This window comes from Manis pentadactyla, chromosome 12 (assembly GCF_030020395.1).
Source record: "Manis pentadactyla isolate mManPen7 chromosome 12, mManPen7.hap1, whole genome shotgun sequence".
NCBI classification, from domain to species: domain Eukaryota; kingdom Metazoa; phylum Chordata; class Mammalia; order Pholidota; family Manidae; genus Manis; species Manis pentadactyla.
Genome location: NC_080030.1, coordinates 1,510,078 through 1,528,154, shown reverse-complemented (window position 1 = coordinate 1,528,154; position 18,077 = coordinate 1,510,078). Strand labels below are relative to the sequence as shown.

Genomic DNA, 18,077 nt, shown 5'->3' with positions numbered 1-18,077 from the left:
CGGAAGTGAGGCAGTGTCTTCCGGGTCTGCGCGCGCAGCGGCCTCGGGCGCCTGTTCTCCCTTCTGTCCCGCCCACCCGAGGTGGGGCGTCTCGGTGCGCCTGCGCTTCGCGGGCGGGCCTGAGGTCACCCTGAGGTGTGGACGGCGCGGAGATGCTAAGCAGGTTCCTGGGCCCGCGCTACCGCGAGCTGGCCAAAAACTGGTGAGGACCCGCCCGCGCGCCCCATGGGGGCCCCTTCCCGCGCCAGGTCACACACAGGGACACTGGGGCGCAGAGGAGGGCCCACCTCCCCCTTGGCGTGCACACCCAGCCCCCGCCCGGCACCTTTCGGCCCTGGAAACCAAACGTGTACGTTCCTGGCTTTGCTTCTCGTTGGTTTCTGTGTGATCCTGAACGGGGAGCGTGCAGCCCACAGCTGTGCCTGCCCTTGACCCCACGCCCAGGCAGATGGGAGTGGGGTGGCCCCAGACGGCAGCCGGCATCGGGGTGACCTCCCAGGGGCTGCCCTCTGCAGCCCTGTACCCGAGCCCAGGCAGGGAGAGAAAGGACTGACTCCGGAGAGAGGCGCTGGTGGGGGGCCGCCGGCAGACACAGACGGTGGCTGTCCTGGTGTGTGCGCGGCTCGGGGCTCCCTGGGATCAGTGGCCCCACCCCCGGCCGTGCCTGGTCAGTGCAGGACGCCCTCATTGCTTCAGTCAGCCAGCACTATCTGGAGCATTCCCTGTGTGCCAGCATCTGGCACTGCTGGGACCAGTGACAGTGATAAACGGATCCTGCGTGAGTGTCGTTCTAGCTGGTGACAGGAAAAAGCAAACAAATGACCTCTGTGGTATGAACATCAACATAAAATAACAGGGAGGGGAGCAGAGAGGAGTGAGGGTTGTGCAGCCTGTCCCACCAGCCTCTGGAATTTGGGACGTGGAATCGTTTCCCATGGCTGTATAACAAACAGCCCCTGACTGTAGCAGCTTAAGTCCACAACCATTACCTCCCCATGTGGGTCAGGAACTCGGGCACAGCTGAGCTGGGCCCTCCACTGGGCCTCAGGAGGCCATGGTCTCATCAGAAGGCTCGCCTGGGGGGCCCTTAACCAAGCTCATGCGTGTGGTTGTTGGTCAGGAGCCACCCTCAGTTCTCTGCCACGTGGGCCCCACTGTAGGGCAGCTGATGTGGGCAAGCAAGTGGGCCTGCAGTGAAAGCCAGTTTTTATAACGGAAGTGACTCCCATCACCTACATGTCCTCCTAGAAGTGAGTGACTAGGTCCAGCTTCCACTCCAGGGGAGAGGGCTGCTCATGGGTGTGAGCACTGGAGCATCCTGGACTCTGCCCATCAGAAGACCTAGATGTGGGCCAAGCCTCAGCTCCGGTCCCCACCAGCTGTTTGTCCTTGGGGAGTGACTTGCCCTCTCTGTGCCTCATCTGTAAACTGGGACCCTGATGCCTGCGTTGCCCTCAGTTCTGCAGCTGCTACAAAGATCAACTGATTGTCAAACTGTCTAGACGTTTGTGTTTTGTTTTGTTTTTTAAAGCAGAATTCCTCAAATAAAACCTTAAGCAGATCTCAGTATGAAAGTAGATGGGAGCAGAGTCCCTTAGACACAGGCAAAGGTGGGGGCCTTGCCCAAGGCAACCTGGGGTCCCCTGCCTTGTGTCCCCCTGCATTACCTCCCAGGCCTGCAGGGTTGTCATCAGGGGCCCGTGCTTGGTGAATCGTATCCGGGATGGGGAGGCAGATGTGCTGCTGGGCGGGTGAGTCCCAACAAGGTCTGACCCCTCTCCTCCGGCAGGGTTCCCACCGTGAGCATGTGGGGTGCCGTGGGCACTGTGGGGCTGGTGTGGGCCACCGACTGGCGGCTGATTCTGGACTGGGTGCCCTACATCAACGGCAAGTTTAAGAAGGACGATTAGCTGCACGGACTCTACTGGAGCCCCTGGTAAGTTTTGGCGGGTGAACTTCGATTCTTGCATGACAGGGGCACAGGCTTCCCAAGCAGGGCTGCCAGATCTGGGAGGCTCACCTGGACATCCAGGCTGGAGAATCCTGCCCAAGGGCAGAGCTCGGGGGTGGGCCCTCCACACGCCTCCTGCCCATGGGCACAGAGCTGCCGGCCAGCAGCCTCGGTCTGTGGGACTGGGGGTGTGTGCTCAGCCCTGGAGGCTGATCAGGCAGCCGACACTGAGCTTGCCATCTCGTCTGGGCAGTCTTACAGAGGGCAGGCGGAGGCCAGTCTGCCTAGGTGACCCCACGGGCTCATCCTTTGCGTCTCCGACATGGCTGTTGTGCGGCCACCTGACAGGCTGGGGTATGAGAGCCTCTCACATCCCTGCTTCCCGGGTGGGACCTGAGGCCCCGGGCTGTGCAGCTCCTACGTTGCACACCTAGTTTGATTTGGGAGCCCAGTTGCGTCCGTGTTCCTCCTCATCCCTTAGTGCCTCCTTCTCAGAACAGGAGCCGGAGCCTTGTGTCACGCTGCCCGTGTTCCCCTCCAGGTGTCTGCTGGTGCCCCCTCCCACCTCAGCACCCACTGCCGCTGGAACAGCCCAAGCCCTCGGGATGGACCTCAGGGAAATCCCCAGTGTGACCAGGACTTTCAGTGTTTCTGAAAACAGTTTTGATGTTTGAATGCACAAAGCATTAAACTTGTCTCTGAAACCTGGCCCAGCTGGACTTGGTCATGCTGGGGACTAGTCACAGTGCCTGCAGCCCCGGGGTTCCCTTCGGCTGCGGAGTTTTACAAATCTGGGAGTTTCCCAACGGCTGGCTGAAAGTGATGGTTTAAGACATTTCTCAGATAATACCTGCATGGTGCATTTATCTGCCGCTTTCTTGAGGAGTCACTCCGTGGCTTAGTGGCTTAAAACAATCAATGTTCATCATCTCAGGTTCTGTGGGTAAGAATTCAGGAATAACTTAGCTGGGTGGTCCTGGCTTGGGGTCCCTCTTGAACTGAAGCTGTGGGCTGGGGCCAGCTCATCTGGAGGCCCCACCAAGGCTGCACGTGCTGGCAGGCACCTCAGCCCCCCCTCCACAGCACTGCCAGGGTCTCACAGCGTAGTGCCGCACCCTCCCCAGCCTCCAGGACTGACCCCCCAGAGAGCCAGGAGGAAGCTGCAGATCTGTGAGCACCTGCCTGGGGTTCTCGTGTACTGGCTTCTGCCACGTACCTGAGTCCAGCCCACACTCGGAGGAGGAGAATTGGACCCTGTGATTTGAAAGGAGGAACTGCAGAACTCGTAGGCACGTTAAACCATCATCAGGGATAAAAAAGTGAGCAGGTACACAAGGCATAATGCCCAGTCAGCTCCCCCTGGGGCCATGCTCCCGTTTTCCAACTTTTGCCCAGTTCTGGGACATTCTAGAAACATCCTAGGCATATATAAGCATATTTGTGAAGACAGCTCGGGTTGCCATGACAAAACACCACAGGAGGAGCAGCTTAAACAACAGAAATGAAGTCCAGGATCAGGCTTCCTGCAGGGTCAGTTGCTGATGGGGGCCCCACTCCCGGCCCTCCTCCTCATTGTGTCCTCACGTGGCCCCTCCTCAACATAGGCTCGGAAGGATCGGGGGAGAGTCAGCTCCCGGGGGTCTCCTACAGGGACAATCGCTGTCATTGACACTGTCAGGGACACTAACCCCCATCAGGGCGCGTCTTCTGACCTCACTGTAACCTTGGTTATATCCAAAAGGCCCCGTCCCCAGATACAGCCATGCTGGGAGCCTGGGGTGGGCTTCACAGGAATTTGGGGGGATGCATACCTGCGGTCCATCACAGCTCAAACAGGTAGTGGCACCTGAGAGGCACCTTTCTGCTCATCCTTCCGTACCTGAGACTTTTTTCCTTGGGGTGCCTCTTGAGAGAACACCGCATTGTGATGTGGCCAAATAAACATTTACAAGAGACATTCATTTCCTGTCATTTGCCATTTAAATGTCCCTGATGTTATCTCAAACATGAATTTTATCAGCCACTCACATACCTATAAGTGAAATTCGGAGATACATGAGTTGCTGGGTTTTTTTTTTAAACAATTTCTAACTCATGCAGGAGTAGACTCACCCACAGCCCCCTGCTGTGCAGAGCCATTCACAACCTGAGGTTAAAGGAAGCAGGCCCCCTTTCCCATGTTTTTATGTACTTCTGTAATGGTTAATGGTTTTAATGACAATGTAGCTGAGTTTGCTTCCCTGGAAGCCAGAAAAACAAAATTCTAATGAATTCAGGTTACAGTATAAGAGTATTTAAGCTTTAACTGTTATATGAGTTTTAATGCAATTCCTTTTCAGTATTTTAATGCTTTTTTTTTTTGTATCATTAATCTACAATTACATGAGGAACATTATCTTTACTAGACTCCCCCCTTCAAGTCCCCATCACACACCCCATTACAGTCACTGTCCATAAGCGTAGTAAGATGCTGTAGAATCACTACTTGTCTTCTCTGTGTTGCACAGCCCTCCTCATGCCCCCCCCCACATTACACATGCTAATCGTAATGCCCCTTTCCCCGCCTTATCTGCTCCCTCCCCACCCATCCTCCCCAGTCCCTTTCCCTTTGGTAACTGTCAGTCCATTCTTGGGTTCTGTGAGTCTGCTGCTGTTTTGTTCCTTTACTTTTTGCTTTGTTCTTATGCTCCACGTATGAGTGAAATCATCTGATACTTGTCTTTCTCTGCCTGGCTTATTTCACTGAGCATAATACCCTCTAGCTCCGTCCATGTTGTTGCAAATGGTAGGATTCGTTTTCTTCCTATGGCTGAATAATATTCCATTATGTATATATACCACATCTTCTTTATCCATTCATCTACTGAGGGACACTTAGGTTGCTTCCATTTCTTGGCTATTATAAATAGTGCTGCGATAAACAGGGGTGCGTATGTCTTTTTCAAACTGGGATGCTGCATTCTTAGGGTAAATTCCTAGGAGTGGAATTCCTGGGTCAAATTATTTTAATGCTTTTTCAACCACTTTAATGTTCTAGGGGGAAATTAACCATTTAAAAAAGACATAAAACCATATATAAAATTTTCCTCATTTTGTCTCTGTCTCCAGAATGGCTCAGCACAGCATGTTCAACCATATATTTAAAATGATGACATTTTATCACAGATGCTTTGCATTCGTTTTGAATTGTTAAACCACTGCATTAAGTGCTATTCATCTTGATAATGAGGTTTTCAGCGCCCCTTTAAATTTTGTGAGTGCCATATACTTGCCTTGTGTCATCTTACAGGGACTCGTGGCTGGGAATGTCTGTGGCTGTGGCACTAGGGTTGGCTCCTGCTGTAGAGGGGGTGGGGGCCAGGGAGCCTGCTGCCGCCCCCCCAGCCCTAGTGCCTGGGAGGGCCCACAGAAGATGGCCCCTCCCCGTGTCAGCAGTGCTGAGCGGGGAGATCCTGCCAATGAAAGTAGAAAGTTCTCCACAGGCACCTCCTGGTTTAATTTCTTTTTTTTTTGCTTTGTGGAGCTGGGTGGGAGAGGGTGTCTGTTTGGGAACTAAGCCAGGTGACCCTGGAAAGGGAGTTCCAGCCGAAAGAACCAAATGCCCGGCTAACCAGGGCGGAGCCAGGCTGCCTGTCCCTCCCTCCAGGGTCTCCCAGCCTCTCTGCCTGCTAGCAGCTCAGGGCCCGTCGGGCCCCCATGCCAGCTCCCCGGGCCTCTGGCCTGGCACCTTAGGGACAATCCCACGGGCCCTGCTGGGTGAGGCGAGGCCCTCAGAATGGCTGGCGTGCTCGGGAGACAGGCTGGGCTGGGGGGAGTCAGATTTCCTGAGAAGCAAGTGAAGGCTGGCAGGGGCTGGTTTCCGGAGAGGCTGGGGGCATGTAGGATGTGTTTGTGAAGGTGCTTCTTTAGATCCAATCTGCAACCTACCACCACCCACCCAGTAACAGGTATAGACAAAGATGTGGAGACATTGGAGGCCATGTGTTGGTGGGAACGTGCAGTGGGGCAGCCACTGTGGAAGACGGTCAGGTGGGTCCTCAGGAAATCAAACAGCTAACAGCACGTGACCAGCAATTCCACTTTTGGGCTTATACCCACAGTAATTGAAAGGGGGACCTGGGGGGTGGGCCTGGGGACCCCTGACACAGGGAGGCCAATGCTTTCTCCTTCACAGGAGCTCACCTGGCTTCATGGATTACAAGTAACATGTCTTTGTAACTATAATTTTCAGACTATGAAACAAAGTTGACCAGGCTTGAAGGAGACACACCCAACAGTTTGGAGCATGGCCCTCTACATCAGGCGGGGTCCCGAAGTCCTGGGTTCACACCTCGGCTCTGCACACAGGAATCCAGTGGCGGAAACCAGCCTTGTGACGTGGCGCCCACCTGGCCACTTTGCTGTTTTATCTGTGAGGGCTCTGCTCACCAGAGGCTTATGCTGTCTGCAGCCAGCCCCTTGGAGTACCCAGGAGGGAATGAGTGCAATATGAGCTGGGCGTAGCTGCACTTACCTGAAAACTTTTAAATAAATAAAACACGTGACACCTGTCTGCCCTGGTCTTGGGTTTTGGGCCCAGGAGCGTGACCCTCGGGCCGCAGGCCTGGGAAGATGCCGGCAGGGGAGATCAGGTGTGCGGATCACGCCGCTGTGTCCCTCGGGGGAGCCTGGGGCCTTCCCACGGCATCCTCCCCACCTATGCGGGGCCTGGACACCAAGGCAGGACGGTCAGAGCCGCATCCACGCGTTTAGCTTTTTCACGCGTTTTCCTTAAGCACTTGCTTTGGGCCGGCCAGTGGAGGGGCTGAGGAGGGCCCACCTGGACGCTCTGGCTGGGGAGGAAGAGAGGGGCAAGGGCGTCGAGGCTCCACAGGAGGGTCCTGGACCCCGGGGACAGCAGGTGGCTGGACTCGTGCGGCGGCGGGGAGTGAGTACCAACTCCGGTCTCTGAGGCGCCTGAGGAACGCTGGGTGGGATTTGGAGCGCGGAGGGGTGGTCGCAAACTAGGCCCCGGGATGCTGGGAGGCCAGGGGGCGCCGAGGACGGAGGCCCGGTACCGGGTGAGCCTCCTGGGGATCCCGCGAGGACGCAGAGACAGGGGGCGCGACGAGACCCCCCCGGGCCGCTTGGCCGCGAGCGGGTTACGGCGCAGGTGCAGGGAGCCAGGACGTTGCGCTGCCGCGGGCCGCGCGCTGATCGGCGTCACCGTCCCGAGGCGGGGCCGGGCCTGCGGGGCGCATGCGCAGGCCGGTGCCCCCGCGCGCGGGCGGGTGGGCGGAGCGGGCCCCCCGAGCGGGGGCTGGCGAGCGCGGGGAGGGGGCCGAGAGGGCGGCAAAGCGGGCGCGCGCCCGACTGGGGGCGGAGGGCGGAGGCCCGTGGGCCGGAACAGCCGCGGCAAGTGGCGGCAGCGGCGGCTGCAGCTGAGGCGGCGGCGGCGGCGAGCGGGGGTCCCGGCGGCGGCGGCGGAGTCGGCGGGCCGAGGAGCTGGGCGCGATGGAGCGGAAGAGGTGGGAGTGCCCGGCGCTCCCTCAGGGCTGGGAGAGGGAAGAAGTGCCCAGAAGGTCGGGGCTGTCGGCCGGCCACAGGGATGTCTTTTACTATAGGTGAATGAACGTGCCGGCTGGGCAGGGCCCCAAAGGGCGCCTCCCAGCGGCCTCTGCGGCGGCCGGGGCGCCCCGACCCGGGCCGCGGCCTGGACCCCGCGCGTGCGTCGTGCGTGCGTGCGTGCGTCCTGGCGCGCGGCGGGCCCGGGCCCAGAGCGCGTGCGTGCCAGCGCGCGGTGGCCCGGCCCAGTGCGCGTGCGTGCGTCCCCCGCGCGGCCGCTTGGCGCGCGGACTGGCCCTGGGCAGGCTGTCGGCCGCCTTTGTTCGGCGGGCTTGCCGGTGGGGCGCCCGGCGGGGGCCGACGCCGCTGGGAGGTGGGGGTGGGGGCTGGGCTCTCCTTTTGACCCGGGCTGTTGGGGGACCGGGCTCTCTCCGGGGAGCCGGGGAGGGCGTGCCTGGGTATTATGTAGGCTCCCGGGCCCTTCCCAGGGTGGCCGGGCCCCGGGCGGCGTGCTTTCCAAGCACCGCCCCTTGCCCACCCATGGGCTTCTTCCGAGGTTGCCGCCTCTTCCCGCAGGCCGGAAGGAGGGACTACCCTTGGCCTGGGGGCGGGGCGGGGCACCCGGGACACCCCTGGGGGAACAAAGAAACCTTGGGAGGCTTGCAGCCGGCCGGCCTACCACCTGCTGTTTGTCTCTCTTTTTTTTTTTTTTTCCTGACCGGTGGGGGATGCTTTTGTTACTGAGCCTGCACCGGCAGTACCTCCCTCTGCCTCAGGACCCTGGGGGCCTTCAGGTCCCTGGGAAAACGGAAGCAGGTCACCTGCCACGTTAGTGATTGCCCCCGGGTGCTGGCAGTGGGCCCAGAACAGGCTGGATGGGGCCCGTTGGGGCAGCGCTGCTGCTGCAAACTCCCCCACCCCCAGTAGTTGGGCCCCACAGCCCTCTGCTGACCCCTTTGCGGGTCAAGTGAGGGGAAGCCCGCTGCTGGGAAGGGGTGGCAGCTGGTCCAGGACTTGTTCGGGTTCAGATTTATACAAGGCGCAGAGGCAGCGACTGTTGGCTCCTGAGTGTTTACAGAAAGGGGCTGGGACCCTGAACTCGGCCTTGGAAGCAGTGGACTGCTAGCAGTGGCTGGTGGGGACACGTGTCTGCATTCCCCTTCCTTGCCACACCTGTGACGTCACTCCCTCGTCCTGGGTCAGCGAGGAGGCCTCAGGCCAGGAACCGCCTGTCTCTGAGATTCCAACCAAGCATGTGTGCTTAGTTCTGCCTCTTAGACCTAAAGGCTGAGGCCAGTCTCTGGTGTAGTCCCTTGTTAACCTAAGGTCGGGTTTCTCGGGGTTCCACTGAGAGGTGAGGGCGTGGGGTCCAGCGTGCCCCAGTGACATGCCAGGCAGGTGGGTGTCATCCTCCTTCCCAGTGGGTAGGAGGTAGGGGGCATGTGATCTGGAACCTGTGGTGTTGTTTGGAATGTGGGTCCCTGACCTTACCACCCACTGGCGCCTCTGGAGAACCCAGTGACTGGGCAGGAGCCCGAGTAGATTTTCCTGTTTCAGTGCAGAGGAAAGGCAGTGTGGGGTCCATCCAATCAGACAGGCCTGGCCTCTGGTCCTCGCCCTGCTCTAGGGAAGAGCAGGCCTCCAATTCCGGCCAGAGAGTGGGAGGGAGATTGTTCTAGCGGTGCGCACAGTCACCCAGGGCCTCACCACCCGCTCCTCCACCCTGACTACCCTGGGGTGGAAATTGGGCTGCGCTGTTTGAAACACTCTATCCAGGCAGGAAATGGGGGACCAGTAGAAAGTTAGTACCCTGGCATGGGGATAGCTCTTTTGGGTATGTGGACCAAGCTGGACTCCAGCAGGTCTGGTTAACCAGCAAGAGCTCAGTAGAAAGAGCAGAACATGCTGGCAGTTGGCTGAGCTGCCCTCACCAGCTGCCTCTTGCGTGGCCTGCTCCTCACATGCAAGGTGGGGACCCCATGTGGTTGTCCTCACTGAAGCCCCCTCTGAGCCCTGCATCAGGCCCAAGGGTCGAGGCTCCACCACCGGCCCCTGACGGGCCAGTGGGAGGTCTGACATCCCAGAGCCGCTGCACCCAGGACCGGCCTTCTTCCAGAGAAGGCCAGGCATTTGCTCACTTTCTATACACACCACTTTGTTAAGGTCCGTGAAACGTAAGAGACATCTTCCTGTGTCCATGCAGGTCTACTAAACCTTTTTTAAAAGTTGAGATGTAAGTTGTTTCCTACAACTCACCTCATAAAGTGTACAATCCAGCCGGTTTTAGTACATTGACAAAGGAGTGCAGCCATCACCACTGTGGTTCCAGAATGTTCTCCCCTCCCAGTGAGTCCTGTGCCAGTTAGCCCACTGCCCGTCCCTCCCCAGCTGCGGCGTCCGGCAACGTGCTCTGTCTAGTACTCTGGTGACAGGCAGAGATGCTGGCGAGTGTTCTGTGGGGTCGCCCCTTGCCCCGGCCCCACGATTCTGTACCCTGCCGTGCCCTGCGTACCCTGTCCCTGTGTCCCTTTGGCCTGGAGCGGGGTTGGAAGGGCAGAGGTGCGCTTACTTGAGTTAAGGGCTCGTCCTAGAGGTTCTCAGAGGAGAATAACTGTGTCAGGCCGATGAGCAAGTGATGGAAGCGACTGTCCACTGAATTTGTACTGGAAAGAATTGCAGGGCTCTGCCCAGTGCATGCGCGGGGCTGCTGTAGCCCATCAGAAGCGCCATCGTTGTCACCGCCGTGCCGCTGTCACCCCTGTCCCAGCTCCCATGGGCCCACCTTCTGTCTGGATCCACCTGTTGGGGACATGTCCCAGAAGTGGGGTCACACCGTGTGGCCCTCTGTCTGGCGTCTCACTGAGCACTGTGTGTTGAGGGCCTATCCACGTGTGACATGTCAGGGCCTCCTGTCTTGGCTGCGTGATGCTCCGTGTGTGTGTGTGGATGTGTTGTGTTAACCATCACCAGGTTATGAACACTTGAATGTGCCCTTTGGCTTTGATGAGCATGCTGCGTGTAACTGGGCCTGAGTTTTTGCAGGAGGTGGGTTTTCGTTTCTCAGGTGGATCTCTGGGGGTGGAATTTGTTCAGTCAGGCCGTTTTCGCTGTTGCCAGGGCCCGTGCTGGTCCTGTCTGGGTGCTGTCGCTCTATACTCACAGCAGCCCTGCAGATTCGCCTGGAGCTGCCTCGGGAGCACCTCCTGTGGTGGCTCCCAAGCGAGCAGGGCTACAAGCACCCAGCTAGGCCTGCCGCACACCCGGGTCCAGCCTTTCCCAACAGCTGCTTGGGTCCCGGCCCCAAGTCACAATGTGAGGTTTTACAGCCCCTCACCCGACACCCCCATCCCAGCGCTGTAGCCACAAGTAGACTGCCCTTAGGGGTAAACCTCAGATATCTGCTGTCCTTGGGTCTTTTTCAAGAACACATTCTAACTCTGTCTCTGGAATGTCAGCTGGGCAGGGCCCCCAGACTGGACCGCACCCCTGCAGGTTAGGGCATTGGTCACGGCTTTGCGCGGGTGTCCGTGCCGGGCCCTGGGTGGGAGGTGGCCTGCCTGCCTGTGCTGAACTCCCTCTGTCCTCAGCCCGAGCGGGAAGAAGTTCCGGAGCAAGCCACAGCTGGCGCGGTACCTGGGGGGCTCCATGGACCTGAGCACCTTTGACTTCCGGACAGGCAAGATGCTGATGAGCAAGATCAACAAGAGCCGGCAGCGGGTCCGCTACGACTCCTCCAGCCAGGCCAAGGTGCGCCTGCCCGTGGGGATCCCACTGAGGTCCTCTTTGCTGGGGGCACACTGTCAGCACCGCGTTCGTTTGTCCTGGTATTAAAGTCATACTTACTTGTCGAGGGAAACTTGGAGGCTGCATAGAAACAGAAGACGACAGACCATGGCCATTCCATTCCCGGGAGAGGGCTGCTGCAGGGCTGTTCCGGCATGTCTTGCACCTTCCCTGCCAGCACGGCATGGCCTGCATCTGCAGGGGACCCGAAGGCGCCCAGGGGCGCTGTGTCCATCTGGCTCTGATGGACACACATTTGGGGGACTTTGGTCCCATTCCACCCTGGGCTGGGCTCGGAGGGGATCGAGATGGGGGGCAGGGCTGGGTGCGGCCATGTGATGCATCCAGGGCCCCTTTGTGGCCCACTGTGGGCAGTGAGTAGGCAGGGCCCGTGAGGACTGCAGGGTCTCCCCGACGAATCCCAGGGGTGGGGGTTCCTGCTGACCGGGAAAACCTGCTGCAGACTCCCACCCAGAGCCTCGGGAGGGGCCCCTGGGCTGCAGCACCAGCATGCGTATCTCCGCAGGGCAAGCCCGACCTGAACACGGCCCTCCCGGTCAGGCAGACGGCGTCCATCTTCAAGCAGCCAGTGACCAAGATCACCAACCACCCCAGCAACAAGGTGAAGAGTGACCCACAGAAGGCTGTGGAGCAGCCCCGGCAGGTGAGGCCTGCTCCCCTCTGGGGGTGTCAGGGTGGCTTGCACCCCCAGGTCCCTGCAGAGCTCGGAGTTTGCCCCAGAGCCATGTCTGCGGTCAGAGGGCTCAGCCCAGGGCACGAGAATTCCCTGTGTTTTCATGTGTGTGCACAGACGCACCTTTGATGGCCAGGGTACAGGTGCCAGGCCAGAGCGGGAGCCCAGGGGGAGGTGTTGGTGGGGCCCTGAGTGGCGAGCCCCAGGGCATTTGGGCCGTTGCTGTCCAGGCCGCAGTTCATGAGTCTGTGTGTCTGTCTCCCCCACTTAGCACCACGCCTACTAGGATGCACCCCCAAGGTGAACTTCAAGGGCATGAGCTGATCGGCCTCCTGGGGCCCTGGACCCCTGCCCGTACAGGGCAGCGTCTGGACATGGCATGGCTGATCAGCCATTTACCAGGACTCCTGGTGGCCTCAGCTTGGTTCTGGGTAGAGGCTTCCCCTCTGAACCCTGCTGCCATTGTGGAGGCGGCCTGGCCTCATCGGGACCAGCTGTGCGGCGGCCCCCTCCCAGGAATGGAATGGCCATGGTCTGTCCCCTACTGGCAGTAGGACAGTCCCCTTGGGAACTGTAAACTATGACACTGACTGCAGGGCTAACATCCTGGGTCTCTGTCCTGCCCCGAAGGATGGGCCCACAGCCCCTCATTTCCCTCGGGGTCAGAGGTCACGGTGAGGCCACCGTCCCACACGCAGTTGGGCTCCAGCCATCGCTTGCTGGGGGCATGGCTGGTCATCCCATGGGCCTCATGTCTGTCTGTCTGGCGGCAGCTCTTCTGGGAGAAGAAGTTGAGTGGCCTGAACGCCTTTGACATCGCTGAGGAGCTCGTGAAGACCATGGACCTCCCCAAGGGCTTGCAAGGTAGCCCCAGCCACTGCCCAGGGTGAACGGCCATCCATAGCCACGGGGCAGGTGTCTGGGCAGAGGTCAGCAAGGGCAAGGGGCCCACCGGCCTCCAGCTTCCGACTGGCCAGCTGGCACCTGCTTCCTGGTCAGCGTCAGCGGCCTGGGCCCCGGCCCGGGGAGAGCCCGTGGGGCTGGGCCAGCAGGGCAGTTTTATCCTGGGGGGCCTGAAAAGCCCTGGGGTGTGTGCTTGGCTCTCATACTGTGATGCAGCCACGTGGGGGCTAAGAGGCCAGAGGTCATGCTGCTGGGAGCGGGGCATACGCACTCAGGGAGATGGAGCACAGCTGGGGGCTCAGCAGGGTGGGTGACTGCCCCCCTGCGCCCGGCAGGCGTGGGTCCCGGCTGCACCGATGAGACCCTGCTCTCGGCCATCGCCAGCGCCCTGCACACCAGCAGCATGCCCATCACCGGGCAGCTCTCGGCCGCCGTGGAGAAGAACCCAGGGGTGTGGCTTAACACTGCCCAGCCCCTCTGCAAGGCCTTCATGGTGACCGATGAGGATATCAGGTAGCCGCCCTCCGCCCCCGCCCTCTCCCTGGCCCGCGGCCGGCCTCCCCGCCATCGCCTGCCACTAGCTGATGCTGTAAGGTTTGAGGCCGAAGGAGCCCCAGCAGGGGAATAGATGGGGATGGGGCCTTGGTTCCGAGCAGGCCAGGCAAAGCCTGCAGAAGGTGTGAGGTACCCCGCTTCTCTCCTCAGGAGCCCCTCGGGAGGAGACAGTGGCTTGCCCACATGGATGGGCCTGCCATGGGCCCACGGGGGCCCGGCGCAGTGTCGTGTGGCGCGTTGCAAGGGGCTGAGAGGCAGGGTGAGCCCACCCACCTGATGCCTGATGCCTGCTGCCCGCCACCCGCCGCTGGGGGCTGGGCCCTGGGTGGCGGCTCTCGGAAGTATCTCCAGCCAAGCCAGGGTGCAGGTCTGGGGGAGTGGGGGGCAGCCATTTGCTGGAGTGCCTCGCGGGGGGGCCAGGGCCTGGCCAGCACACCTGCATGTGCACCCTTGTGTCCCCAGGAAGCAGGAGGAGTTGGTGCAGCAGGTGCGCAAGCGGCTGGAGGAGGCCCTGATGGCTGACATGCTGGCCCACGTGGAGGAGCTGGCCCGGGACGGTGGGGCACCGCTAGGCGAGGCGGGTGTGGACGACGACGAGGACGAGGACGACGAGGAAGAGGAGGGCCCCGACCAGGACCCGGACCTGGAGCACGTGTAGGGCAGGAGCCCCTGGGCGGGGCCCTGAGGGCGCCCCTGTCCCAGAGCCCTGCCCCAGCCCCGCCAGGGGGAAGGCAGCCCCTCCGCGCCCGGTGTACCCCCTTCCTCGGGCCTCAGGGCTTGGCTGAGGGTGGCCCCCACCCGGCAGACCCCCACATCTCTTCTCTGAAGGGTCTGGTCTGGAAGTGCAGGTCGCTCCGGGGGCCATCACCCCATGCCGGACTCGGGGACCCCGGCCTCACAGCCCACCCCACACGGCCGCTGCCCTGAGCACCTCACTCGGGACTGCTGCCACTGCGCGGCCACGGAGGTGGTTTTGAGACAGTCTTTACCCCAGTGTGTGCATATGCGTGACAGCGTCCTGGGCCAGTGTGTCAGCACTCCAGCGGGTGCAGGACGGTGCCCGTGCCCCCTGGCCCGGCGGTGCTGTAACTGCTCGGAGCACCCAGAGCAGACAGCACGACCCAGACGTCTCCTTCCATGAACCTGCAGTGCAGATGGGCCAGCGTCCGTGTCACCACCAGACTAACCATTGGTGGTTGCCACACGTGGACACGAACTCCGGCCTTTGCATCTGAAAACCGTGCTGCCTGTGGCCCTGCCAGAGGGTCAGCCTCCGGCAGCAGGACACCAGGCCAGGGACACAGCACACAGGAACCCCCAGGACAACCTCCGTGTGCGTTGCCTCTCTCTAGCAGGCACAGTGGTGCCTGGCCTGCAGGCTCTGGGCCGTTGTGCTGCCTGGCCGGAGCTGGCACCGGGCACAGCTCCCCCACGGCCCCATCCCTGGGCTGCCTTTCATGGCTGAGCGTCTCCAGGCGCCAGGCACCTGGAGCAGTGCTCTTAGGAGCTCCGGCCGGGAGGCTGTCACCATCGTACTGCTCCACTGCCGTCCCTTCGGGGGCAGGGCTGCTGCCAAGTTCTGCTCTGCCCCTAATTACAGCCTGCAATTGTCAGGACCTGGGTTGCTGCCTCATTTGTCAGACACCCAATTTTGGGGGTCGCTGCCCACCTGCTCCCCACAGGACATCAGGCTGATGGCATCTTTCCAAGTCGAGTCAGCACAAATCACTGCAGACCACGGAGGCTGCCTGAGCCTGTGGCCTGTCACTCATGGGCTGTGGTGCTGGTGCCGGGGGTCAGGGAGGCCCTGGCTGCTGATGGGGCTGCAGGGCCGGGTCCTGTCTGGGTGGCAACTGAATAAAGCCATCATGTGTACCTGGTCTGCAGCCACAGTTCAGTTTAATTCTGAAGGCCCAAGCGTATGTCCTGAGTAACGGAGCCTCACCTGCATGTTCACATCCAGGACCTGTGGCCTCCAGCTCCTGCACCCCGTTGGTCACCTTTTCGAGCTGGACGAGGAGGGACCCAGGGGCAGTGCCCGACCTTCACACATTCAGGTCCCAGCCGTGTGAGCCAGCATGGAGGCCTCTGGAAGACACGGTGCTCCTGGGCACCTGCACAGTGGAGCCTCAGGTCCCCCAGGTCCCCCGCTACCCAGAGCCGGGCAGGTGAGCTTAATGCCAGATGTGCCCATATTGGCCCCTAAGAGACGGAGCAGTCAGCCCAGGCCCCCAGTGTCCCGGTGTGGAAAGGGGTCTGTGCCGGGAGCTCAGGGGGCAGGCATCCCAGGGGCTCTTAGGGCCTGGCATGGGGACACAGCTGAGCTGGGCCTTGGGTACCCCAGCTGGCCCTAGCAGGCTCCCAAGGATTCTGTCCCCTCAGATCCAGCAGCCCCCCCAGGCTGGGGCTGACTAGATAATGGGCGGAGGCCCAGGTATCTTAGGCCACCCGACTCATCCATCACTCCTACCACCCATGTCGAGTGGCAGGGGGCAGAGCTGGGAGAACCCTGGACCCTCACCTGCCTGCAGAGGCTCTGCCCTACCCAGGGTGCGGGGCAGGTGGGTCCCCATCCCAGAGCTGGTTGGGGCTCTGGTAGCTGCTTCCCCCATACCCCTCCTGTACGGGGGTCTCTGTCCGTCTCACTGTCTCCCTGACTTGGAGCAGCCGCCCCCTCCACACTCATTCCTTACGCTGCAGGTGGCCCTGCCTGCCCAGGATGGGCCCAGGCTAGCGACTTGCACAGGCGCAGCAGCTGGAAGGCAGTCGGGCCTAGCTGAGAACTCGGGTCTTCCCGACTCCGTGGCCCACGTGACTGGCTTCTTCTGGACCTCGGGCACAGGGCAGGCAGGGCCCAGGCCCCTCTGGGGGTTCGGCTGAGGGTGCATGCCCACACCCCGCCACAGGGCCCCCACACCCACTGCCCAGCCTGGCACCCAGCTGGTGCCACCTTCTCAACGCGAGGGTCCGTTCCGAATTCTTCCCTCACCCCAGTGAGACCCCGTGGGCAGGGGCTGAGGTGGGGCCTGGGCCTGGGCCTGTCACGGGCGCATGCAGTTCCCCCATCTGTGGGTTCCTGAGCCTTCAGCTTGGGTGTCCGCCCACCACGCTGTTGTACCTCCTGTGACCGCCGCAGCATCACCATAAACTTTGTGAATGAAAACAACACGATTCACAGCTTCAGGGTCAGAGGTCCTAAATCCAGGTGGGCAGGGCTGGCTCCTCCGGGGGCTCCAGGGGAGCCGTGTCCTCCAGCTTCTAGAGGTGCTGTGGCCTCGGCTGGGGGCCCCTTTGCACAGCCGGCAGTGCTTTCCCGTCTCTCTGACCCTGGCCCCCCGTGCCCCTCACAGGGACCCTTGTGAGGACCCGGGGTCCCCAGGAACCCAGCATCATCCCCATCTTGGGGCCCTCTGTGAGTCCCTCTGCCACATCAGGGGACATGTCTACAGGTCCCAGAACTGGGTTGGGACGTTCTTGGGAGGCATCAGTTTCCCAGCCACGTTACCCTGAGGATAAGACCCCATCCTGTCCCGTGCAGCCCGGCCTCTGTAGGAGCTTCCCTGTTTCTCTGCGCTCCCAAACTCGTTCCCACTCCCTGGCCTCTGACCCCTTGTGCCTCCAGGGGAACAAGCCGACGCTACAGTAGCGTGGAATGGGGTGAACTCAGGATCCACTGTGTGAGGAGGGAGGGGTCCAGGGGTGGTGACCCTGGGCAATGACTCCTAACAGAACAAAGTGGGAGTTTCCCAGCCAGAGAGGAGTCGCAGCACCCGCCAGAGCAGAGGGACCCGCTCACTCGGATGTCTTAACACAGTCCAGCGGCATGGCCACCAGTCCCAGGAGGTTTATTGTAGTTCAAACTGGTCATAACCAATGAAACACGTTCCTCTGTTGCACTGGCCACGTGGGGCTGGCTGGTGGCTGCTGAAGTGGACAGAGCACATGGAGAGTCTCTGCACCATCCAGAAAGTTGTACTGGACAGCACCCTTCTAGAACCAACCAGGATCTTCGTCTGGGGGAGCAGACAGCCCCTATAAGGCTTGGTCAAGATGTAAAGGACTCAAAGAACGGAGACACCGAAGTGTCCACTGAAGGCTGGCTGGACGCACGCCGTGTCCACACACACGGACCACCACGCAGCCACAGACAGGAGCAGAGCCCTGACATGCTACACATGGTGCTCACCTGAACACCCAGCACTGAGATGCCAGACAGGCCGTAGCGATGTTAGTTTTCTGTGTCCCCTGGGTGGGGCTGCAGGAAGCACAGAGAGCTGGTAAAACTCTCTGGGCGCACCTGTGCAGGTGTTTCCGGAAGAGATGAGCATTGGATTCAGGCTGCCCAGTAGAGATACGGGCCCTTCCTGTGGGGTGTCACCTGATCCATCCCAGCCAGTTTGGGTCAGAAAGGCAGAGAAGTGGGCCCAGCCTCCCTTCTTGAGCCAGGCCACCCATCCTTTCCCACCCTCAGGCATCAAAAACCCCCAGTTCTGCAGTCTCCGGGCTCAGACTGAATTATACTGCAGGCTTCCCCTGTATGCAGCTTGCAGACGGCAGACTGTGGGACTTCTCAGCCTCCACGGCCCCGTGAACTCCTGTCAGTCTCTTCTTATAGATCCATCTCTGGACATCCCGTTGGTTCTTCGT

General features: G+C 60.7%; 2 protein-coding genes across 10 annotated transcripts; both read left to right on the top strand.

The window, feature by feature from the left end:
- The first annotated feature begins 44 nt into the window (after positions 1–44).
- Positions 45–6,503, top strand: LOC118915183 (cytochrome b-c1 complex subunit 10). Of its 3 annotated transcripts, none has more exons than XM_036890687.2 (3): positions 45–202; positions 1,790–1,936; positions 6,183–6,503. In XM_036890687.2, the coding sequence occupies exons 1-2, from the start codon at positions 153–155 to the stop codon at positions 1,908–1,910; spliced, it is 171 nt and encodes a 56-aa protein (XP_036746582.1). In that variant the 5' UTR covers positions 45–152; the 3' UTR covers positions 1,911–1,936; positions 6,183–6,503. The 3 variants fall into 3 exon arrangements, with proteins under 3 accessions (XP_036746582.1, XP_036746580.1, XP_057345609.1); XM_036890685.2 differs by lacking the exon at positions 6,183–6,503 and adding an exon at positions 2,493–2,659; XM_057489626.1 differs by lacking the exon at positions 6,183–6,503 and adding an exon at positions 2,447–2,659.
- Positions 6,504–7,291: 788 nt separating this feature from the next.
- Positions 7,292–15,310, top strand: MBD3 (methyl-CpG binding domain protein 3). 7 transcript variants are annotated; one of them, XM_057489623.1, is made up of 8 exons: positions 7,292–7,554; positions 11,083–11,242; positions 11,805–11,942; positions 12,746–12,836; positions 13,211–13,388; positions 13,893–14,084; positions 14,259–14,411; positions 14,445–15,310. In XM_057489623.1, exons 1-8 carry the CDS (start codon positions 7,445–7,447, stop codon positions 14,569–14,571), a joined length of 1,149 nt encoding a protein of 382 aa, XP_057345606.1. In that variant the 5' UTR covers positions 7,292–7,444; the 3' UTR covers positions 14,572–15,310. The 7 variants fall into 7 exon arrangements, with proteins under 7 accessions (XP_057345606.1, XP_057345605.1, XP_036746575.2 ...); XM_057489622.1 differs by having other exon boundaries at positions 14,259–15,310; XM_036890680.2 differs by lacking the exons at positions 14,259–14,411; positions 14,445–15,310 and adding an exon at positions 13,581–13,689 and having other exon boundaries at positions 13,893–14,246.
- Positions 15,311–18,077: the final 2,767 nt, after the last annotated feature.

Excerpts from the sequence above, each read along its gene's own strand:
- MBD3 (XM_057489622.1), top strand. The coding sequence starts at position 7,445 with ATGGAGCGGAAGAGGTGGGAGTGCCCGGCGCTCCCTCAGGGCTGGGAG. Across the intron at positions 7,555-11,082 it reads AGGGATGTCTTTTACTATAG|CCCGAGCGGGAAGAAGTTCC; the intron begins GTGAATGAACGT and ends CTCTGTCCTCAG. Across the intron at positions 12,837-13,210 it reads CCTCCCCAAGGGCTTGCAAG|GCGTGGGTCCCGGCTGCACC; the intron begins GTAGCCCCAGCC and ends TGCGCCCGGCAG.
- LOC118915183 (XM_036890687.2), top strand. The coding sequence starts at position 153 with ATGCTAAGCAGGTTCCTGGGCCCGCGCTACCGCGAGCTGGCCAAAAAC. Across the intron at positions 203-1,789 it reads CGCGAGCTGGCCAAAAACTG|GGTTCCCACCGTGAGCATGT; the intron begins GTGAGGACCCGC and ends CTCCTCCGGCAG.